The sequence below is a fragment of the Ricinus communis genome, chromosome 10, assembly GCF_019578655.1.
Source record: "Ricinus communis isolate WT05 ecotype wild-type chromosome 10, ASM1957865v1, whole genome shotgun sequence".
Lineage (NCBI taxonomy): Eukaryota > Viridiplantae > Streptophyta > Magnoliopsida > Malpighiales > Euphorbiaceae > Ricinus > Ricinus communis.
In genome coordinates this window covers 3,764,645-3,790,163 of record NC_063265.1, presented here as the reverse complement: position 1 = coordinate 3,790,163, position 25,519 = coordinate 3,764,645, and the positions used below count along the sequence as shown (strand labels likewise).

At 30.0% G+C, this 25,519-nt stretch overlaps 1 protein-coding gene and 1 long non-coding RNA gene across 2 annotated transcripts; both read left to right on the top strand.

The window, feature by feature from the left end:
• Positions 1–330: 330 nt before the first annotated feature.
• Positions 331–6,300, top strand: LOC8279592 (cation/H(+) antiporter 20). The gene is made up of 4 exons (XM_015724514.2): positions 331–588; positions 958–1,989; positions 4,835–5,659; positions 5,742–6,300. The coding sequence occupies exons 1-4, from the start codon at positions 388–390 to the stop codon at positions 6,078–6,080; spliced, it is 2,397 nt and encodes a 798-aa protein (XP_015580000.1). The 5' UTR covers positions 331–387; the 3' UTR covers positions 6,081–6,300.
• Positions 6,301–11,493: 5,193 nt separating this feature from the next.
• On the top strand, positions 11,494–13,816 carry LOC125371321. The gene is made up of 2 exons (XR_007217617.1): positions 11,494–12,168; positions 13,411–13,816. It is a non-coding gene; the product is annotated as an uncharacterized LOC125371321 (long non-coding RNA).
• Positions 13,817–25,519: the final 11,703 nt, after the last annotated feature.

Genomic DNA, 25,519 nt, shown 5'->3' with positions numbered 1-25,519 from the left:
AATTAAATTTATATGGTTCAATAGTTAATAATTAAGAAACATTATAATTGATTATATGAATAGTATTATAATGACAAACTAAACGCTCATAAAATCAAATTAAAAGTGATTGAACACAAAATTATTATCTAAAGCATGATTAGTGAACTGTCATCACTCATGTTTAAGATATACTCGTCGTTCCCTCACCATCGACCGCTGGTGGCCACAATTCTTTTAGTGCGCTATACTATTTTTCCCCTCAAAATCTCTGGAAAAAGGAGTGACTGGAAATAAGTCCACATGCATGCACAACCAACTCTCCCTGCTTCTATAAAACCTTATTCACCCTAAGCTCTACCTTGTTCATAATTATATTTGTAAACAAATCGAAGGTGTCCTCTACTTATGTCACCGAAAGCCATGTCAATGGCACTCAATTTAACCACCATCAAAACCTCCTCAGATGGAGTCTGGCAAGGCGATAATCCTCTTAATTATGCCTTCCCGTTATTAATACTTCAAACAATTATAGTCCTATCCATCACCCGCTTCCTCGCCTTCCTTTTCAAGCCCCTTCGACAACCTAGAGTCCTTGCCGAAATAATTGTATTTTACTTTCTATATCTTAATTTTAATATTATGTTTTCCCTTTCTTATTCTATCAGTCATAGATATAATAACTCATTATGAAATATTTAATACTTGAGTCACTTCAATTTCTATTTTATGAATATTTAGTATCTCATTAATATTGTGTTTATAATTTTAATCGGTTGAAGATTTTTAAGTGGCTTAGAGTAAGGTTGAAACTATTAACCCCAAAAGTTCTTGGACAACTCTAGTACTACGGAGACAAAACTCACGTGCACAGACACATTAGCTATCATATGTTTCCACTTTATCCATATCATGATCCTCTTTTTCAAATTTTTTTTTTTAAATCTTGCCTTGATGTTTTTTTTGGTTGCATTTCAGGGTGGAATTTTGCTAGGACCATCTGCTCTTGGCCGGAATGAAAGCTTCTCCCACTTAGTATTCCCTTCATGGAGCACTCCTATACTAGAATCTGTGGCTAGTCTTGGTCTTCTTTTCTTTCTTTTCCTTGTAGGTCTCGAGCTGGATGTGAGCTCAATACGCCGAACAGGAAGAACAGCTTTCTGCATAGCACTTGCAGGAATCTCCCTCCCTTTCCTGTTTGGCGTGGGTGTTTCCTTCCTGCTTCGGAAAGCTGTTCATGGTATGGACAAGGTCGGTTACGGCCAGTACCTCATGTTCATGGGAATTGCACTCTCCATTACTGCTTTTCCTGTTCTTGCTCGCATTCTAGCTGAACTTAAGCTTCTTACCACCCAAATGGGCCAAACAGCCATGGCAGCCGCCGCATTTAACGATCTTGCAGCATGGATCTTGTTAGCTCTAGCTGTAGCACTTGCTGGAAATGGCTCCGGGGGGGATCACACAAGCTCCAATCCATTAACAGCTGTATGGGTTCTCCTCTCTGGAGTTGCTTTCATTGCTTTCATGCTCATTTTTGTTCGACCAATGATGGACTGGGTTGCGAGGCGATGCTCACGGCAACAAGATGTTGTGGATGAAGCATATATATGTTTAACCTTAGCTGGAGTAATGTTGTCCGGATTTATGACTGACCTTATAGGGATCCATTCAATCTTTGGTGCATTTGTGTTTGGTTTAATGATTCCTAAAGGAGGAGAATTTCCAGAGAGGCTTATTAAAAGAATAGAAGATTTTGTTTCTGGTTTGCTTCTTCCACTTTACTTTGCTTCAAGCGGTTTAAAGACAGATGTGGCCACAATCCAAGGAGTTGAAGCTTGGGGTCTTCTACTGCTGGTTACATCGACGGCGTGCGCAGGGAAGGTTCTTGGAACCTTTCTGGTGGCTATGCTGTGTATGATTCCAGCTAGGGAATCTTTGACCCTTGGGGTGTTGATGAATACAAAAGGATTGGTGGAACTAATTGTTCTTAACATTGGCAGGGAGAAGAAGGTGAGTTCTATTATTCGCTTCATCCTTTTTTTCTTCCCCTTTTTTGTTAATTAATTGGGTCCCAATAGTTTTAGACCTAGCTATATAGAGCTCTATAATGATAAAGAATACTAAGAATTATATTGCTGTTAGTCTATCTGTTAGTTTAATAGGTAATTATCAACCTGGGCCTAGTTAGATTAGTAAGAATAATTATCAATTTTAGCTAGATGAACAATTGTTGCATTTTCATTGATTGGTTCATTTATTACCATTAATAATTCATAATTAAATTTAACTAATAAAAATGTAACAATTAATAAATAAAGTTATATATTTTTATGTAATTAATTTAATTTATAAATAACATGATAGACTGAATTTATTTAAAAAAATTTTAAATACAGGTCTAGCTAGATTAGTAAGAGTTTTTACTTTTAGATTTTAGAATTATACGCTGCATTTCGAGACTTCTCTCACATGTAACTTTTTCATAAACTAAAATGAAGTTAAAATATAGAATATATAATAGAATATCTAAAAAGTTATCCACCCACTAATACTAATAATTACCTTATAGTAACCACATCTCTAGTAAGACAAAAGAGTTTAATGTTTCAAAAGAAGAAAGAGTTTAATGGGTAATTGAGGAGCAATCTTGGATGGCCACATTAAAGAGAGTTAGTGGGTGATGTGATCGCACTTGAAGTAGCATTAGAAAATAATGATAATTGTGTTTATAAACCTAGTCGGGTATTCGGTACTAATTACCATGTAATAGCAGAAATACGAACTAAATAACAGATAACACACAGAGAGTTAGATAATAGAAAAACTAATAACATAATGATAAATTCTCACCTTTGCGATCACATCCATATCTAATCATCCCACAATGATGGAATTATCTCATATATATGGAAGATTAGATTTACCCCAGGATCTTGATTCTTCTCATTCCTTGGCTCCTCAATTCTTTTATCTTATAAGAATGATCTTTTAAAGAAAAAAAAAAACAAATCTATATTTATGATGTCATGCTATTTACTACTAAGACTCGGAAAAAAGAAAAGGGGCAGCAGTGGGTAACATATTCACAACTATGTATACAATATGTCAAATCGGTGTGATTGTCATTGTGCTGATATTTTCAACGTACTGTCCTGACTTATTCATAAATGGGTCGACCGATTGGGACGCATGAATTTATATAAATATTTCAATCATTTTCTTTATTAGCATATATTAATTTGATAGTTTGTAAATTGAGTATAGTATAATTTAATTTAATTAAAACATATTACTTTTAGGGTAAGAAATTGTTGTTCAATAAAGATATAAATCGTGATCGTTTCCCTTAATTTTGTGATGGGTTAAATATATTAATTAAAATCTTATTTTGTTAAAACAAATTATATATGTACTTTTAATTACTTAATATTTCATCGTTCTTGTGCTAAAAATAATTATTCTCAATATTAAATATTATCTTAATATCTTAACAATTTTAATACATAGGCAAGGTGATAATATGCAATTTTTATATTTATATTGATAAGTTATCATTTTGATTATCAATAATAATGTCAGTTAGTTTATAAAGAAAAATATAATAAATTTTATAATATATTATTATTATTTATTATATTTTAAATAATAATAATAATATAAAATATACTTATGGTGTCTTTTTAATAAGATTTCTAACATTATAAGATTTTACTAATGCAGTTAATATAAAAGTTATTTTAAAATATTTATTAATTGATTTATAAATTATATATAAAATTAATAATATAAATATTATTGATGTGCTATTTCTGGGATTAGAACTCATTATATTAATAAGAAGCTAACTTATTAGTCAATATAATATTAAAACTTAATTATAATATTATTTTTATTAGAATTATCATTTAATTAAAAAAATAAATTATTAATTATATATCAATTATATAATAAATATAAAAGTTATATTTTAAAATAATATTTTTTAAAAATAAATATATATATATTAAAAAATTTATAAGCGGATTCATTAATTATATATATAACTAATATGTTATTTTTACGATTAGAAATGATTGTATAAATGGAAAATTTATTTATTATTTAATATAATATAATTAAAATACTATTTTTAGAATTAGAATTATTGCTTAATTAGTCTAGACCACTTATGCTTTTTATAAAATAATTTTCAACCACCGACTTTTTCTCCACTCCTGCATAGTTCTTGCCAGCATACCAAAAATCACCGACACCGGACCCGAGCCCACTTCAGATAGAGCGGCACAGCAGCCACTGGTCCTCTCCCTCATGATAGGATCATTGAACAATAACCGTGCCTCTTGCAAGTAGATTAAGATCCCAACAAAGAGTTAAAGGGGAAAAAGATTACATCCTTATATATACGCATCCTTGCATTTCTTTTCTTTTTTATTTGGGAGTCTCAATACTTATTAGAATATAAAGAGAAGGGATATAAGAAAAGGAATGAAATAAAAGGTTATCAAATAATTAGTTAATTTTTATAAGTTTGGTAAAATTTAAATTCCTTTTGACAATCATTTTAAAAATAGTTTCAATATTTATTATTAGTTTGTCGAGAAATATGATAAAGAAGTTCTCCAATTGAATAATTGAGTGGTTTATCCGACAATTAGAACACACAGGTAATCTCTTCTTCTTCTTTTTTTTTTTTTTCTTTCTTTTCATAAAAATTAAATCATGTACCGGTTTCTTTCTTAATGCAAAATGTATAAGATTTTAAACCTTGAAATCTGACCATGTCTAATCATAAACTATTTTTCTTGTGAAAACATTACGGGTAATAAAGTTGATTTCCTTTATTGATCATGAACAGGTACTTAATGATGAGATGTTTGCTATTTTAGTGCTTATGGCACTCTTCACCACCTTTCTTACCACTCCAACAGTAATGGCATTACACAAACCCTTACGTCAAACTTTTCGGGCAGAGAAGAAATCATCAACGCTTGAAAACTCCCAAGCGACATCTAAAATCCTTGCCTGCATCCATGGACTAGGGAACATACCAGCACTCATTGATCTCATTGAATCAACCAGAAGTGCCAAAAGATCCTTACTCAAGCTCTATGTTATGCAGCTCGTTGAACTCACTGATCGATCATCCTCCATCATGATGGCTCAACGCAGCCGAAAGAATGGTTTTCCCTTCATTAACCGCTTCTCTCGGGGGAGCCCTAATGATCAACTAGCAACTGCATTTAAGGCTTATAGCTGTGTCAGCCGCATTAAGATTCGGAACTCAGTATCCGTCTCAGCGTTGTCGTCAATGCATGAAGACATCTGCCATTTAGCAGAAAATAAAGGGGTAGAGATGATTATCTTGCCCTTCCACAAGCAATGGAGAGAAGGGGAAAAGAACGAGGATGATGGAAGTGGCTGGAGAGGGGTCAATAAGAATGTGCTTGAGACTGCACCATGCTCGATAGCCATGCTGGTGGACCTTGGAATTGGGGGCAAGGATCATATAACTGGATTAACCACAACATTGCTGAGAAAGGTTTGCATTCTGTTTTTTGGCGGGCCAGATGACCGTAAGGCTCTCGAGGTGGGTGGTTGGATGGCTGACCATCCGAGTACCATTATGACTCTGATAAGATTCCGAGAGCAATATGCGTTAGAATGTAGGGACACACTAAAGGTAGACTTTTCTCTTAAAGTTTTCTAATTAAAATGGATTTGGAGTTCATTTTATCAATCAAGTTTTGATTTCTGTCGTGCAGGAAACAGATGAAGTAGCAGTGGCAGAGTTCAGAAGAAAGTGGAATGGATCAGTCGAGTATATAGAGAAGGATGCGAAGAATATAAGACAGGAAATGCAAAACATAGGACAGAAAATGGATTTCAATTTGCTGATCGTTGGGAAAGGAGCCAGGGTAGCAGAATTAGCAGATGTGCAGGCAGAGCATCCTGAGTTAGGACATATAGGAGGCATTTTAGTTTCATCAGAATCAGAACATGGCATGGCAGGCTCTATACTGGTAATCCAACAAAACAACCCGGCCAATGCCAGTGAAAATCTGCCCAAACTGGCTAAATACAAAGAAACCATGAATGTCTGAAGATGTGATCCTTACCGGTGAATCTTTTGTTTAATAAAATAGGGAGTAAACATGTATTTCCATGTATATGTCTCCACATGGAAAATACGAAAATAAAAGTGTTTCCACTTTATATAATGAATGACAACCAAATTAATTGTCATCAGAAATTGATTGGTTTTAATCTTACATTTGATTTTACTATTAATAATAATAATTATTATTATTGTTGTTGTTTTTATTTAATGTATATAAATTTATAGATGTGATTTGAGGAATTTTAGAGTTAAATAATAATAATTAAGTAATTAAGATTCTCTAGTACTTAATTGATCAATTTAAAAAAGTAACTAGATGAAATTAATAACTAAGGGGTTAATATGCAAAAATACTATGTTTGGTATATTATAATTAATACGATGGTGATCGGTTGGACATTTAATTAATTAACATCTTTTTTTTTTACCTCCTCTTTTCTTTAATCCACCGGAGGTCAAATTCAGATTATTTTTCTACTTTTTTCATATAAAATTTGACCTAACAAAACAAGAATAGAATCGCGCTCTGTACGATTTGAGCCGATGACATTGGGTTGGAGATCCACGTTCTATCGACTGAACTAAGAGCGCTTTCTAATCCAAACCACAAAAAGAATCTGACTATTTATTATTATTATTATTTCTTTTTTTTTCCTCTCTTTTCTTTTTTATTTCTTTTTTTACTCCATTTCGTCATTCCTTAAGTCTTATAGATTTGATCCTATAGAATCCGACTCATTTTCTCATTGAGCAAAGGGTAAGATTGAATTTTTGATCAAAAGTACTATGTGAAATCTTCGGTTTTTTCTTCTTTCACTATCCTGGTCCCATAAGTACAATGTCTGAATCAATAAAGAACCTTTTCTTCTATATCTGTATGAATTGAAATTATCACATTCTGATTCCTTCCCGGCACCTCCTAAGAAAAATCTTGAATTAGATCCTAAGTTGACAGATCAGTATGAGCTTATCCATACAGTTATGTACTCTTCTAATAAATTTAATTTAATATTATAGTTGAATAATTAAATGAAACTAATTAAGTTTTATGATCAAAATAAATTAAATGTAAATTTAAGTGATGGTTTAACTCGTTATCTTTAAGATTTTCTACAAGTTTGGTTCATGCATTCTTCATTTATTATTTTTTAAAAGAAGATAGATAAATCTATTAATAAAATAAAAGAAAAAATTATAGCAATAGTGTCTATACTTTTTAATTTTAGTCATTTTGGCGGCTGAATGTTTTCTTTTTTTGTTCAAAACAGTTACTAGACTTAAAAAAAAATCTAAATCAGTTCTTATATCCGGCTTGCCTTAATCGGACTACTAAGTTGGCATGAGTGGGCCATACTTTTACCTATATGTCTTGCCACATCAGCTATTATAGTTGAATAGATAAGAATATCCTTAAAATTAATTAATCAAATGTCTAAACTAATATTCAGATACTCAAGCAAATGACACAACTAATTTAATACCCGAATTTTTTTTAATAATAATAATATTAGTAATGATTAGTAACTTATTTAATTTAATTTTACTTTATTTTTATTTGATTTAATTAGGATGATTTAAAATAGAATTTTAATACTAGATAAAATAAGGAGGTATTTTCTATATTTGATTAGTCTAATTTTTAAGAAATTAATTAAGTAAATTCTTTGAAAAATATATTATATTTTTAATCATTTAATTTTTCTCCAATATGAATATATGAATTAATATCTATACTTGAAAGTTATGAAAGGAATAGTAAATAATATTATTATAATAGAATTATTGGGGAAATGGAAATTTTAATTAGCAAATGGTACTAATTTTAATTGAAAAATAGTTAGCAAAATTGATTAATTAAGTTAATTAATGGTTAGGATTAAATTGAAAATTAATTTTGAAATAAGGACTAAAAATATAATTGTTTTAAACTGGGGTTTTAAATGAAAATTTATATGGTTGTTTTTTTTGTAATTAAATGTGTCGGCAAGGGCATTTTGGTAATTTTACATTTAAAAGCAAGGGTAAATAAGTAATTCTATATTTTTTCAATAATTCTAATTTGGCCCATATTAAATAGTTAGGGACTTAATTGAGAAGCTAAAGAAAAGTTTAAGGATTAATCAGAAATTTTGCAGGATGAAATTATTGTAATTAAGGAAATTGAGGGACTAAATGGTAAAGAAGAAAAGTTCAGGGACCAAAAGTCGATATAGAGAAGAAAATAAAAGGAAAGGAAAAGAAAAGAAAGGGTAAATTTAATAGGTAAATTTAGGACTTGCCCTGTTCGAGATTGCTATCTGGGCTGAGTAGAATGAGTTTGCCGGAGTAAAGGTCCCTAGTCGAGCATTGCTCTCTGGGCGCCGGCTTATTTGGAAACCTAAGTGACCAGACTAGACTTAAGGACCCTGTTCGAGCTTCGTTCCCTGGGTGCCGGTCTCATTGGAGTAAGAGAGCCGAAAGGCTAAGACTGATAGTAATAATTAAGTGACCGGACTGGAGTTAAGGGCCCTGGTAGAGCTTCGCTCTCTAGGCGCTAGTTCTATTGGAATAAGAGAATCGATATGTTAGTGTTGGGATTAGGATTCTACTGTGGTACTCTGTCCCGTGGTATGAAATAAAAATTTATTTTATTTTATTTTGCAGAGCATAGCCTGACATGTAATTTTATTTTAAATTAAGCAAATATTTTTATTGAAGTGTTTATATTCGTTTTTGGGATATATGATTTTAACTCACTCTCGAGACTGACAGTCTCAACTTCACTATTTTTCAGGTGATTGTTAGTCTTCCCGCAATTCTTATCTAGCAGCCCGACTCCTTCATTATCGGGTTGATGTAATTGATTTTGGAATTTTTGACTTGTAAAATTTTAGATTCTACACAGTAGAAATTTTAGACTTTTCAGTTTGTGATTTTATATAAATTCAAGTCTCACCTAATTATATTGGTGAACTGAATTTAATTTATAGTGCCTGTTGATTTAAGATTAATTGTGGAAAAAGTGCTTTAGATTGAGTCAGGATTTCAATTTGATTGGGTTAGTGAATAGTCAGGCTTACTACGAGATTTGGTAGCCTTAAGCCTACCCATTCCCTAGTGCCGGTCACGGGCCCACAGATCGGGCGTGACAAAGTTGGTATCAGAGCTTAGGTTTAGATTTCCTTCGACCTAGATTAAGATTCTTACTATTGCGGAGCTAGGATTAAGTATGTCCTTGTTTGTTTTATTTAACTCCAAAGTCTCAGCTTTCACTGTTAGAGAGTCTACATTTTCTTTTCTTATGAGCTTGTCTTTGATACCGTATTGAGAGTAAGCATTGTAGCGATAGCGAAATCAGGACCGCAATATACTTGTGTCGTTTCTCTAAGTGATTAGTGCACACCAGCCTTAGATGTTTCGATTGTTGTTTCGGCGGTGGGCACCACAATCAGGACTGGTGCAGAGTGTAGTTGCATAGTGTCATGACATGCCTCATCATCGCATCGGGTATCATCTTAGTGAGTAAAGCCGAAGTTTGTACGTGGAATGTTGAGCAGAGGTCAGAGTTATATGGTTGAGTTTTGTGGTTGTAAGAAGCATAAGAACTGTGGTTGGTGTACTTTTCGAATGCTCAGAATCTAGAGAAACTTAAACGAACACTATTAATTTTTCTATGTAGAATAAAGTGTTTTAAATACAAGATTACACCTAGTCCCGCAAGAACTCATTATGGCATTTCATTATTAGGCATGCACAATTCCGTAACTCATTTTTAGGACATACATCATACTTCGTACATTGCAAACCTTGGTGATAAGGGGTATCATCACCATAGTGCGCAATATTATAGAATTTTATATAAAGAAAATGACAAGAGATTTTACGATTTTATAAAGGTGTTTTTCAAGATAATAATAATTTTTATTAATGATGATTATAAAGTAAACAAATAAGTAAATCTTTCAAAGTAAATTATGTTAACTTGAAATTCTCTAGATGACAAGCTGAGTTGCTTTGAGAATGAATCTGTGGTGCAATAGGCCTCATATTGGATTATAGAGGAGACTTCTAGATTCCAGTCGAAGAGGAATTTTGTGTCAGGATGACATGGTTTTGTGTCGGTTGTCGCAACTAGATAGATGTGGTGTAGATGAGGTGAGGTGGATGTTAAGGATATTTCTATACGTGCAAAAGACACGTCATTGAGAAAGAATTTTGGCTAATGGAGTTTTGGTAGGACCGGAGTTGGTTCGGATCTTTCATTTCTGAGAAGATTCCTTTTTATTCGCGAGCAGTTGAAGACAGCTTTTAGGAAGCGGAGGAGTTGTGCAAACCCGAAGCAGTAGCGCGTGGAGATTTGTATTGGAGAGTATATATTTCCTAAGGCGTCTCTTATGCAAGAAGTGATGCAGTTTGGTAAGAAAAGCGAGTTAGCCCTTATTGTGTGAAAGTAAGTAAAGATTTGATTTTCGAGGAGCAGACAGCCAGGATCATGGATTCTCAGGTTAGCCAGCTTAGCTCTTGAGTTTTGCCGATGGCCAAGGTCTTGTGGTTGAATTATTCTATCGAGGAGAGTACTCCGAGAAGCCGAATTAGAGATGAGAGGTTCTTACTCTCATTAGTTTCAGTCTTAGAGTGAGCCTTTTATTTTGAAATTCGAGGACGAATTTTTTTTTTAAAGGGGGAGAGTGTAATACCCGGAATTTTTTCTTTTGATAATAATAATATTAGTAATGATTAATAATGAGTTTTTATTTAATTTAATTTTACTTTATTTTTATTGGATTTAATTGGAATGATTTAAAATAGAATTTTAATGCTAGACAAAATAAGAAGGTATTTTCTATATTTGATTAGTCTAATTTTTTAAGAAATTAATTAAGTAAATTCTTTAAAAAATAAATTATATTTTTGGTCATTTAATTTTTTCTCAATATGAATATATGAATTAATTTTTATAGTTGAAAGTGATGAAAGGAATAGTAAATAATATTTTTATAAAAGAATTATTGGGGAAATGGAAAATTTTAATTAGCAATAGGTGCTAATTTTAATAGAAAAATAATTAACAAAATTGATTGATTAAGTAAATTAAGAGTTAAGATTAAATTGACAATTAATTTTGTAATAAGGACTAAAAATACAATTATTTTAAATTTGGGTTTTAAATGAAAATTTGTATGGTTGGTTTTTTCGTAATTAAATGTGTCGACAAGGACATTTTGATAATTTTTCATTTAAAAGCAAGGGTAAATAAGTAATTCTATGTTTTTCAATAAATTCTAATTTGGCCCAAATTAAATAGTTAGGGGCTTAATTGAAAAGTTAAAGAAAAATTTATGGATTAATCAGAAATTTTGCAGGATGAAATTGTTGTAATTAAAGAAGTTGAGGGACTAAATGGCAAAGAAGAAAAGTTCAAGGACTAAAAGTTGATATAGAGAAGAAAAGGAAAAGAAAAGAAAGAAGGAAGAAAGAGAAAGAGGAGAGGAGTGGAGCGTCGGGCATGTCGGGGAAGAAGAGGAAGAGTGTTGCGCTGCCATCCGTGGCTGGCCGAGCGTGGTGGCGACGGCCAGAGGTGCAGCAGAGGCCGGCAAGTGCAGCGGCGCTAGCGACGGCGCCAGGCAGCAAAAGAACGCGAAGGAAGGCAACAGTTGTCGACGCCGTTCCGAGCATTTCCGGTGGCCATCAGCGGTGATTTATGTCTCTTTTTGACCGCTGAGTTGAGAGCTTCCATTTGGGAGTTGCGGTGTAGGCTTTGGTGGCTGGAGGAAGGAGTTCTTGCGAGGTGAAGGTAGCCGGAATTTTGAGCTTTTCAGACGATTTTCGGCGAGGGATGGATGATCGGAGGGCATTTCCGGACTCTTCTCAGCTCAAGCTTTCCAATGGCACCGGTTTCGCGGTGATCAGACTCTGTTTGAAAATCGACGGCTGAGATCGTTCGTAAATCTCTCCGGATGGTCAGGAGTCGGATTGGAAGATCGGAAGCTGGGATCATCATCAACGCGTTGTCTCGAGTCCGTAGGTGCGTTCAGATCGTCGATCGGACTCCGGCGGCTGGAGGCGAGTCGACCAAGTGATCAAGCGTCTCAGTAATTCTCTGGCCATAGATTTTAGAGTTTATTGATGAAAATTGTGTGATTAGTTATTATTTTGAGTGTTAGAAAAATTATATGAAGTTTATTAGTTAAAATACTAAATTGTCGGATCGTCTATCAGTAATCGTGTTTTGTGTTATGTGGTGGAGTCAGGAAAAATAATGTAGTGTGGTAGTCCGACTCCTGTTAAATAAATTTTTTGAACATTTGAAGTATTTTCTGGTAAGTACTGGACCCGTAATACGGGGGGGTAGACATCCATGTTTAGGGGAGGTTCTGCCGAATTTTCGGTAGAATTTACCCAAGTCAAAATTTTTAGACAGTCAGTTCTAGGAGTCTAGACCTAGGGTTAATTGTCAAATATTTTAATGTTATTGATTGGATTATTTTCCGTGATTAGATAATCCGTCAGTTCAGCTCGCTCCACCCGAGGCATCAGAGCAGAGCTAGGAGGTCGTCAGAACTATAAGTTAAAGTCATATATTTGTTTACATGTGTCATATGCCAAGATTTTATGAAATAGTTCCGATCATATGAATTAATATTTTAATTATTTATTTATTCACTATTTATATAGGTTTTATTTTCTGCATCATTGATTTTATTAATTGTATATTGACTCGGGATGGGACGGTAGTAGAACACGCCACTTGATGGGTTGCATCAGGACCACGTGCTCACTGGTAGGAATATGAGACAGATAGTAAAGATTAAATTTAAAATGTAAATTTAGGACTTGCCGTGGTCGAGCATTGCTCTTTGGGCTGAGTAGAGTGAGTTTGCCGGAGTAAAGGTCCCTGGTCTAGCATTGCTCTCTCGACGCCACCTTATTTGGAAACCTAAGTGACCAGACTAGACTTAAGGAACCTGGTCGAGCTTCGCTCCCTCAGCGCCAGTCTCATTGGAGTAAGAGAGCCGAAAGGCTAAGACTGATAGTGATAATTAAGTGATCGGAGTGGAATTAAGGACCCTGGTCGAGCTTCGCTCTCTGGGTGACAGTTCTGTTGGAATGAGAGAGCCGAGATGTTAGTGTTGGAATTAGGGTTCTATTGAGGTACTCCGTCCCGTGGTATGAAATAAAAATTTCTTTTATTTTATTTTGCAGAAGTATAGCATGACATGTATTTTTATTTTAAATTAAGCAAATATTTTTATTGAAGTGTTTATATTCGTTTTTAGAATATATGATTTTAACTCACTCTCGAGACTGACAGTCTCAATTTCACTGTTTTTCAGGTGATTATTAGTCTTTTCGCAGTTCTTATCTAGCAGCTTGACTCCTTCATCATCGGGTTGATGTAATTGATTTTGGCATGTTTGACTTATAAAATTTTAGAATGTCCGCAGTAGGAATTTTAGACTATTTAGTTTGTAATTTTATATAAATTCAAGTCTCGCCCAATTATGCTAACGGGCCGAATTTAATTTATAGTATCCATTGATTTAAGATTAATTGTGGAAAAAGTACTTTGGATTGAGTCTGGATTTAAATTTGATTGAGTTAGTGAATAGTCAGGCTTACTACAGGATTTAGTAGCCTTATGCCTACTCATTCCTTAGTGTCGGTCACGGTTCCACAAATCGGATCGTGACAACTAACATTATTTATAATTACTTTCTCTTTTAGTGTATTGATAGACAATTGAAAGAGGATTAGGGTTTTATTCCAAATCCAAAAAAAGAAAGTTACAACACTTCATCACCCATCTTTGAATTTCAATAAAAAAAATGTGTTTAGTCTGTAGTAAGTTTATCAAAATTTAAAGGAAGATCTTCCTTTACTAACGGTTTAAAAAGGTAATATTTGGAATTTTTTAACTGTTTGCAAAGATCAAAATAAGATTTTCTTTATCAACTTTCTTTCTGCAAAGTAGTATTGATTGATCTATTTCGTTTTTTTTTTTTTTTTTGCACATTTTGAATATTTAGTACATAATAGTGGTATATATTTATTATTAAAATTTTTACTTTTTAAAAGGTATAGACGTTCATGTTCTTGATATCTTCTACGGGGAAATTTTTACAGTTGACAAATCCGGAAAGGAAACAAATTATGTTGGTGGAGCAAGGGTAGAAATGGAGATAGAGATTAAGAATTTTGTCTTTTCTATTTTAGAAAAAGTCATTTGGGGGTAATTTAGAAGTTGTTAAGATACACCTTAGGCAACTTCAAAAAAGCTTAACAAATGGCCTTATGCTTATGTGTGAGGGGACCAACACCATTTTCTGTAACATATTTAGAAAAAGAGCATAGGTTTCAAGTTTATCTAGAACATTACCTAAAAGTTGTTTCTTTTATTATCGAACAAGATTTGACGGCTAAATGTAGTGAAATACATGATTTACCTATGGATATGGGGCAAGTTAGTGGTTCAAATCAAATAAATTAATTAATGTAGTTGAAAGTATGTGGGTGAGGAATTAAATAACGAAGAGGGTATAAATGAGAAAAGGAAAGATGCAGGTTTTTCACATAGGATAGTCACTCAACCATCTCTGAATGAGGAGATAAATGCAATATTGGGTAGTGCATTTGAGCCAGAAATAAATTTAGAAGATTGTATTTCTAATAAAATATTAGAAACTATTACAGAATATGTTGGATTTTATATTCTGAGAAATTCTTTTAATTCTTTCTATTAGTTTTACTTCTTTGTGTAAAACTTGACAATTATTGTAATTTAGATACATTAATATTCACTTATTATTAGCTAGACATAATATTAAATATCCAATTATGGTCTCTGGTCCTTCATTTTATTTTTTAAAATCTTGAATGTGATTAAAAATCATTGATGTAACTTTTCCTAAAACAAAATGAAAAGGAAACGCATTTAGAAAGAGATAAGGTAAAAAAATAAAAAAAATAAAAATCAATGGGATTGTGTTATGCATTTCGAATCCACAAAACAGAAAGAGATTTAAACTATTTAAAAAGGCTCTTCCGAACTAAGAACCCAAATTAATCTTTGGGAAGAAATATCTCAGCTTTTTAAGGGCTAAAGACAAAACTCAGATATATAAAGCCTAAAAGTTGTTTGGAAATGATATGATTTTATAGCATAATTATATTCCGCATTTCAAATAAAGTTGGAGATTCTTATCCTTTAATTTTTTTTATTGTTAACTTCTTTTTGACAATCGACCCTTCTCAGGGAGCATTCCTTTCTTTCTCTTTCCCCTTTTTTTAAAAAAAAAAAACAAAAAACAAAAAACATGATTTTATTTACTTTAACTGTTCTCCACAATATTATAATGAAAATTCATTTCATTATATAAGTGGGATTTATACAAATTTGATGCACCCAAATATTCTTTATAAAAAATATAGTTATCTTTTGTTTTGTTTCTGAAAATGATATTTATATTTCTAATTAAGGTGTGTTATTTTTCGTATCAAAAGTTAATCAATAATTAATCATTTATTCATGTGTAGCATGGTCGTTATTATTATTTTAACTGTATAATTAAATTGATAGGTAAAATTTAATAAAAAAATTAATATTTAATATTAATTTATAAATTTTTTAAAAATAATAGCAAACTGACTATTTTAAATATTTTTAACTTTTTAAAATGTTATAATATAAAAATTATATTAGAAATTATTATAATAAATATTGTATAAATTAGTATATCAATGTAATTAGTATTATTATTTTTAAGATTAAAAGTTTGTTATACAATCAAAAAATTAATTTATTGATTAATATAATGTAAAATATATTAATATGTTAATGTTTAGGATTAGAGCCCGTCTTTAATTAAGAATGTTATTTATGAATTAATAAATTAATAGAAAAAATTATATAATTATATATAAATTTAAATTTCATATATTAAAAATAAATACACATAAAAAATTTTAGGTCTCAATATAAATAATGAAATTATTTAATTTTCTTCCAATAATAGTACAAAGTAATAACATAACCTTGATTTTAATAGCATATTACTTCCTGTGATAGCTATCTAGTATTTGGAGGTACCAAAATATTGACGTAATTAGTTAGAGACTGATATATATAATTTATTTTATTGGACTTATTTATATAATTTAAACAATATACATAATTATTTAATTTGGTACATTATTTTAGTTTTGTCAAAAACCTCTTATTTATTTCATTACAATAATACTTCATTCCAAATAGCATGTTGGTGACGTCTGTCGCTATCTAATATTTGAAGGTGCCGCAATACTAATTTAGACATTTAAACCAATACCAAGCTGACACGAGTAAATTTCTTTCTCTAGGCACTTAACCCCCTAATCGACAATGTAAGTCTTATTACTTAAACGGCTATTATTTAACTCATCTCTCTCTCTCTCTCACTTAAGTAAAATAATATATATATTATTTTTTTCTTAAAATAAAAAAAAATCATTTTTTCTATAATTAATCGAAATAAATTGCAATATTGAAGACAAGATCAATATGAAGATCTTATTCATGTTCTATCTTTTTCATTCCTCAAGAAAGTCATCACTTATCTATTACTAATTTCACTTTCACAAAATAAAAAATAAATAAATAAATCTAATTTTATAATTAATAAAAAACGTTCACTATCAAAACAAATATCCCATTCTTTAGTCTTCACTGCTTTCAAGCTGTATTCTGCTTTTTATTTCCTTCTGATTTTTACTACTAATTAATTAAGAAAAAAAGGAAATACGAAAGCTTTTAGTTCTCAAACACCATGAAGCTAAAACCTAAAAGAATTACGATTGATTGTGGTTTGTTCGGAGAGAGAGAGAGAGAGAGAGAATGGCGATGAACAAAGTAGGAAAATATGAAATAGGGAAGAACAATATATTAATTTAGTATAAAAGAAAGTATGCCGAGTTATTATTATTATTTTTCTAAGTGGGTAATTTCAAAGATTGTTTTTGATGAATTTAACAATTAGATAGTTCCATAAATATGCATGTTATATAAGAAGTTATTATAATTAATATATTAATTAAGTTTAGTGAAATTAATTTTAAAATATAATATTAAAAGAAACTCTTAATTACCAATGGAAACCAATATGTTATTTTAAGTATAGGAGTTATTGTCTAATTAAAGAAATTTGTCACGTATTATTAAATAATATGTATAATAAAATAACAAATTTTAAAAATCCAATTTTAATAATCTAATTCATAAGTGATAAGAAATCATCATCTTAGCAACCACACACCCCAATAACTAATGAGTTATGATACATATGGAATGCAAGAAAACACCATCCAATCAAAATGATTCCAAAACCAAAGAATCTCCTCAAGTGAAGTTAGGAAATACTAGTTCCAACAATGAAACTAGCACTTGGAATTCAACTCCAAACGCCACAAACCAAGTATGATTTGATAAGTTAAGAATCAAACACAAGATTTTGGTTAGAGAACGCCACAAACTAAAAATAGTTTGATAAGTTCAAAGTTCATGCAAGAACTTAACAATCAAAATGATTCCAAAACCCAAGAATCTCCTCAAGTGAAGTTAGGAAATACTAGTTCCAACAATGAAACTAGCACTTGGAATTCAACTCCAAACGCCACAAACCAAGTATGATTTGATAAGTTAAGAATCAAACACAAGATTTTGGTTAGAGAACGCCACAAACTAAAAATAGTTTGATAAGTTCAAAGTTCATGCAAGAACTTAAGCAAAAAATACTCACAATGAGCAAGCAAAGATTATCATTCAAAATTTTATTCTTTATAAATGAATGTGGCTTTGATATTTATAGCCAAAACAAGACAAAGAAACCTAAATAGATGTCTTTTGAGCTTTCCCACATTTTCCCTTTAATTCGCCTTAAAACTCATTAAAAATGGTTGTTTTTTACATTGATGGCCCTTATTTTGTAACTCCCAAATGACAACTAAATATGTGCATTCATTTGTAACTCCACACAACACACATATAACTCACACCTAATAAAATAATCTTTAATTAAATAAAAATAAACTAAAACAATTACTTAAGCTAAAACCCAAAAAATAAGAACCCATATAAATATGAATTAAGCCCAAAGGCCTAATCATAGCCGAATGGATTTTATTTTTCAAAATGGACTCGATGCTTCATTATAAGGTTGGACTCTTGTTTTCATGCATGAGTTGCATTTCCATTTTGGACCTTTTGGTGCATGCTTTTACGATGAAATCTCATGGCAGCCTTGATTCATATCATTCCCCCTTTCTTGAAAGAAAATTCGTCCTCGAATTTTGCCTAAATATTGCGAAAGAAATAAACATATAATATCAAACGGTAATAGAATGACTTCATCAACCTGCAATTCCTTCACAATAGTGATTAGAAGATCTTTAGAACAAATAATATTTTTAGCTTCATTCCTCACTAACTGAATCTTTGCTTCTTCAATAACAACAAACTCTTTATTGTTGAATTTATTCAGAGATAGCAAATTATTGTCTTCCTCGCCATCTTCAATTGACTTCAATAGAGCAATTTACCTCATCTACTCCATTGATGTTAGTCTTCAATGATGACTTAGAATCTTCTTTATCTTTGAGATGCTTAAGAAAGATGTTAGTCAGCATATTGAACTCTTCAAGCCCATGCTTAAATGCTTCAAAACTGATTCTTAAAGATTTGTTCTCCTTTGACAATTCATCAATAAAAACTTGACTTGGTTGTCTATTTAACCTCTTAGGTTTAGGCTTAGAAGAATAAAAATTTTGTCTACACTCTTCATAACGATTATTTCTTTGAGCCCACATCTTATCATAAGATTGATAACGAAGATTTCGACATTCTCTAATGAACTCAGCTTCATGAAACATTCTTTCTTTCTGTGTCTAAGGATGAAATAAAGATGAAAATAAAGAACCACAAAGAAATTTGAACGAAAGAACAAAAAATATAATACGGAATTTGAAGAAAAAGAAAAAAGACCAACATAAAGAGATTAAAAAGAAGAGAAAATAAAAATTTATTTAGTGAACACAAAGGTGTAAACTTTAAAACAAAGAGTACTTAAAAGGACAAAATTGAAACAAGAAGAAATCAGCACAAAAAAAGAAGTAAAGAAGATGAGAAACTTTAATTACACATAAAACACAAAGATAAGCAAACCTCAATTTGAAGCAAGCTCTGATACCAAATGATAGGAAATCATCATCTTAGCAACCACACACCCCAATAACTAATGAGTTGTGATACATATAGAATGCAAGAAAACACCCTCCAATCAAGATGATTCCAAAATCCAAGAATCTCCTCAAGTGAAGTTAGGAAAAACTAGTTCCAACAATGAAACTAGCACTTGGAATTCAACTCCAAACGCCATAAACCAAGTATGATTTGATAAGTTAAAAATCAAACACAAGATTTTGGTTAGAGAACGCCACAAACTAAAAATAGTTTGATAAGTTCAAAGTTCATGCAAGGACTTAAGCAAAAAACACTCACAAAGAGCAAACAAAGATTATCATTCAAAATTCTATTACTTACAAATGAATTTGGCTTTGATATTTATAGTCAAAACAAGACAAAAAAACCTAAGTAGATATCTTTTGAGCTTTTCCACATTTTCCCTTAATTCCCCTTAAAACTTATTAAAAATAGTTATTTTTTACATTGATGGCCCTCATTTTGTAACTCCACACAACACACATATAACTCACAACTAATAAAATAATCCTTAATTAAATAAAAATAAACTAAAATAATTACTTAAGCTAAAATCTAAAAGATAAGAACCTATATAAATATGAATTAAGCCCAAAGGCCTAATCATAGCTGAATGGATTTTATTCTTCAAAATGGACTGAATGCTTCATTATAAGGTTGGACTCTTGTATTCATGCATGAGTTGCATTTCTATTTTGGACCTTTTGGTGCATGTCTTTCCAATGGAATCTCATGGCAGCCTTGATTCATATCAATAAGTTCAATATATAACGAGTTATATGCAATAAAATCTGTATTGTATATATTATTGTGGACCGCTATTTGTCAGTGAACTCCCTATGATGCATATCAAATTATATTTTTATAATTAATATTTTAGATTCTCATCAAGTAATTTGTTGTTGATATAAAAAGTATAATACATCTTAAATATATATATTTAATAGAAAACAACCTACATATTACAAGTAGTTTGACAATTTGTTAATTTAAAAGCCAACTATGAGGAAAAAAATATGCAATTAATGAAATGTAGCAATTTGAACGTAATTGAGTTAAATTCGTTGAATCTATATATATATGAAAATAGTATTTTCACATATAGTTTCTCTTTACTAAGTACCATCACTCAATTATTTAGAGCTATATTTTTACATTTTGATACTTTTGTTATATTTTTTTTATTTTTGTATACTTTCTATTTATATTTAGCATTCAATGTAAAGTAAAATATTCATTTTTCAAAGTAAAAGAGCCATTTCAGTTTTTTTTTTTTTTTTTGTTCTCAAATCAGATATTAGGCTTAGATCAATACATGCATCAGCTTTTAATGTAAAGTAAAACAATCATCTTAAAATAGTCATTTCAATTCTTTTTTTAAAATCAAAAATTATTTTTTTACATTTTGATATTTTTATTATATTTCTTTTTATGTTTTCTATTTGTATCTAGTGTATATTGTAAAGTAAAACATCCATCTTTCAAAGTAAATGAGCTCTTTTAGTTTTTTTTTTTTAAATAAGATATTAGAGTTAAATCAACATATCCATTAGCTTTTAATGCAAAGTAAAACAATCATTTTAAAAGAGTTCTTTTTTTCTAAATTATAAATTATTCTTTGTATATTGGTATTTTTGTTATATTTTTTCCTTTTTAATGCTTTATATTTGTATTTAACATTTAATGTAAAGTAAGACATCAATCTTTCAAATTAAAAGAGTCCTTCCAATTTTATTTTTTTTAAAGTAGATATTAAGCTTAGATCAATACATGCATTAGCTTTTAATGCAAAGTAAAACAACTATTTTAAAAGAGTCATTTCAGTTCTTTTTTTTTTTTAAATCAGAATTTTTTTTTTTACATTTTGGTTTTTTTGCTATATCTTTTTCTTTTTAATGTTTTCTATTTGTATCTAGCATTTAATGTAAAGTAAGATGTCTATCTTTTAAAGTAAAAGAGCTCTTTCAATCTTTTTTTTCTTTCTAAAATCAGATATTACACTTAAAACAACACATGCATTAGCTTTTTAAATTAAATAAAATAATCATCTTAAAAGAGTTTTTTCAATTCTTTCGAAAATTTATAAATTATATTATCTTTTAATATTAAAAGTCAAAGTACGATGTGTGTGCATAAGAACTATAATATTCTAAATGTACTTTTAAGATCTTTTTATACTAATAATAAGAGAATTATTTTTACTTATTAATATTTTAGTTCTCCTTAAAATCTCCTCTAATCATTAATAATTATAAATAATTGCTATTAAATTTTATTAATTATTGTATAATAGAATATTAATTTTAAAAGTAATTTTTAATTTAGTGTGATTTATAAAGAAATTTATTAAGTTAAAGTAATTTTTGGCTTGTCTGGCAATAGAAAATGAAATCCTACTATTTCGATCGTCCCGCCACTTGAAGCAGCGGAGTAAATTTTTTAATTTATCTTCTCCACTTTGAGTGGAAAAAGATAACTTAATGTTGGGGAAAAGGTGCATTTTTCCCCTACGACTAGCACTTTTGCCCTTAAACAATCTTTTATGCCTAATTATACCTTTAAACTATCAAAGATTTATAGTCTATGCCCCTTCATTATAGACAAATCTAACTGACGTGGCAATTGTTTTTACCAAAAAAACTAGACCCACTATAACTGATGTGTCAATATATAGCTGCTTAATATTATCCATTAATACATTAAAAAGATAAAATTAATTATTTCCATTAAATATTAAAAATAAATTACAATTACATTTTTTTCAATTTTCACCGCTGCCACTACCCCTGCTATCACCCCTACCACCATCGTCTTTCCATCATCCATAACAAACACAACTTTTCTTGATTTCGCTGCCTTCAATAGCAAACCAAAACTAAATCTTTCCAATAAAACTAAAATTAGAAACCAAATCGAGAACCCCTTTATAATTTCCAGAATCCAAATATCGGTATCTCTTCAAATCCACTTAATTTTCTTATCCAAATCGAGACATGAGTTTATTTGGTTTTGCATGAAATTCAAAAATCCTAAGATCATATCCAAACAACATAAAGAAAACCGAAAACCCACTTCTTTAAACTTAGAAACTTATAAAGTTCTAACCCCAAAATCGAACCCTAAAAAAGAAGAATACACGGTAGTATGAACTTTTGATGTCGTGGTTTGAACAGAAATGGTAGTTTTTTTTTTTTCGGTTGAATGATAAAGAAGAAAGAGAAAGCTTGAGGTGTCAATTTGATGATCATTTTATGTGCCAGCTTAGGAAAGTTAACTCCGATAAATCTAAATTTTAAAGAGGTGCTTATATGACAATTCTTTAATAGTTTAAAAGCATTAATTGCGTCTAAAAATTATTTAAGGGCAAATGTGCTCCTCACTTCGAACATTAGGGGACACACTGCACCTTTTCCTCTAATTTTGTGTCCTCCTAGGGACCTTATTTACTTCATCCTCTCACCATTTGAAATATGGTGAAATTTGTTTAAAGAGAATACAAATATTCTATTTATAAAGATAAATAAGTACATGTTTTCATAAGAATTCAAATTAACTACTAGTATCAAAAAATATATGTATAGACTTTTTCTAACGAAAAATAATTTGCATCAAAATTTTGTAAATTGTAATGGTTATATTAAGCTACAAATTGATTTTATAAATGTTTTTAAATAAATTTAAATATTTAACAATTAAATTTCATCTCTTCATTACTTTCTTGAAAAACAACTCTCTTTCATATAAAAAAAACAACAAGAACAAGAGCTACCTAATAATAGAGACGACTTTATATATAAATTTTAAGGGGTTAAAATAAAATACACATAACTAATATAAAAAAAAATAAAACTACAGCTATTTGATGATTAATTATCATTAGAGAATATATATATAATAAAGGGACAGAATAGTTTTCGTAGATTGAATTATGAGGTGAAGTTATCGTTTAAAAAACTTTATGCGCAGAATTCATTTTCAATAAAAACTGAATTATGCTTTTGAGAGGGTGGATTGCAGCTAGTATTATCCTCATCAGCATTCATAGTTATTAAAATCATGGGCTCGGTCAGTTATAGGTAAATTAAATTAAATATTAATATATATTATTATTTATTAAAAAAAATATGCTGGAATAAAATCATTTGAAAGCCGTATGCTAATGAACACTTTGCGAATCAGAACATTTCTGCTGGAGAGGCAAGGGGTTGAACGAAATATTCTTCTTTTTTCTTTTGTTTCTCCTTTAAAAATGGTAGTATTCATATTGAAAACGTAGCATTCTCTTAGCCACAAGTTTAGTCTTTCTAAAACATCTCTAAATATTGATCAAACCAATTTTCCACTGGGGTATGCACAAAGTTTCTTTTCATCTCCTTGTGGTTTGGACATCAATTGGAGGTCTGGATTTTCATATAATTCAATTGTTATGACATGCATTTGGGTCCACAATTTTACATATACTAAAGTCCTAAAATACGTGGAATGTACGTTGTGTAGTGAGATAAATGCAAAATGTGCTTCATTTTTTTTCTAAAATTATACAATGCGAGGACTTTTGTTCCGCTTTTTCATTTAAATTTTTAAATTATAATAAAATGAATTAATAAAAAATAATATTATATTAATATTATATATTAAATAAGCTTTTTATATATTTATAAAAATTAGTTATTTATTTGTGTGTTATACGACTGCTGTAATTATTTTATTGTCACTATTTTAAAGATTTTTGTTTTGATATGTGTATTTATTTTTGACACATAAAATTTCTATTTTCTTAATTATGACAAAATGAATCTAAAAATAATATTTTGAACAAATTTTTTATATATTTATGAAAGTTAGTCGTTTATCCTCCTGTTGTACGGTCTTCGTAATTATTTTGATTATAAATAATAATATAGATCGAATTTATAAATAAAATTAAATAGATTTTTATTATTTTACAATTATTTAAGATATTTAAAAATAATAATAATTTAAATAATTTTAAAGTCTTTGTTTTTTTATATATTTTAAGATTTTATTAATACAATAGTATAAAAATTATTAATAAATTAATAAAAGAACTACAAAATTATACATAAACTTGGATTCTATGTGTCATTAATAAGTACATGTGTCAGAATGAAAATCATATGTGTCAGAATATAGTAACACATATTAAAAAGTTTTTATTAGACCAAATACATATTAATATTTTTTTTATTTATTTACATATACTAAAATATTCATTTTCTATATGTATAATGTCCGTTGGATGTAATATTCTATAATAATTAATTATTTTGTATTTAAATATTCATTATATGTGAATTTAATATTCATTACGGTTAATGTTCATGTTCATATCGTTTTATGTATTATTTATCAGTTTTAATATTAATGTTCATTATCTGGTACTGCAATGTTCATAGTTTGTATATATAATGTTTATCAATATTTTCAAATGAAAATATTGATTATTTATGAAAGTCTTCATTGTTTTTGTGATGCATATTAAAAAAAATTTATGATTGATTTAAATATTTATCATTTATAGATATAATATTTATTAGCTTGTTAATAGATATTCGTCGTTAATGAAAATCATACCCACTAATCAATTCAAATCATATCCACTAATTTGAGTTAACTTTTCTTCCAGCTTCTCACTTCCTCTAAGCTTTAATAATTCCAATTAATTCTTAATTTTCTAATTAGACTGAGGACTGATTTTTAGAGTTAACTCTCTCTGGTGGGGTTGTGACCCTTTGTCCCGGCCATTGTAGCATGTGGATACGGCTCAAATGGAACTACCAAAATACTAGTCGAAACGGATATGGATAATGGAATATAAACTTCTTAATCCCATGATTCAACAGATTTGTTTGAATAGTCAATCCACATATCCTCTATTCTTAACTTGCGCATGTTCCGCCTTAATCCACATATCTTCTATTCTTAACTTGTGCATGTTCCGCTTCAAGAACTACCCACTCATTAATTGTCTTTATATTAGTGACATTATTTCTTGAAATCATTACTTTATTAAAGAATTCCCCCTTTTTGGTGCCTCATAAAGTTTGTTCCTTAAATAAATTCTGCATGAGAGTGGCAAAAGTAAGTGCACTAGTAATGAATCAATGATGCACAACCAAAATTGACCACCACCTTCTTCCTCACTTCTATAAAACCCAATTCATCCCAGGGAA

Bases quoted from the DNA above. Each gene is read 5' to 3' on its own strand.
- LOC8279592 (XM_015724514.2), top strand. From the start codon at position 388: ATGTCACCGAAAGCCATGTCAATGGCACTCAATTTAACCACCATCAAA. The intron at 589-957 runs GTATTTTACTTT...GTTGCATTTCAG, and splicing joins GAGTCCTTGCCGAAATAATT to GGTGGAATTTTGCTAGGACC. The intron at 1,990-4,834 runs GTGAGTTCTATT...GATCATGAACAG, and splicing joins ACATTGGCAGGGAGAAGAAG to GTACTTAATGATGAGATGTT.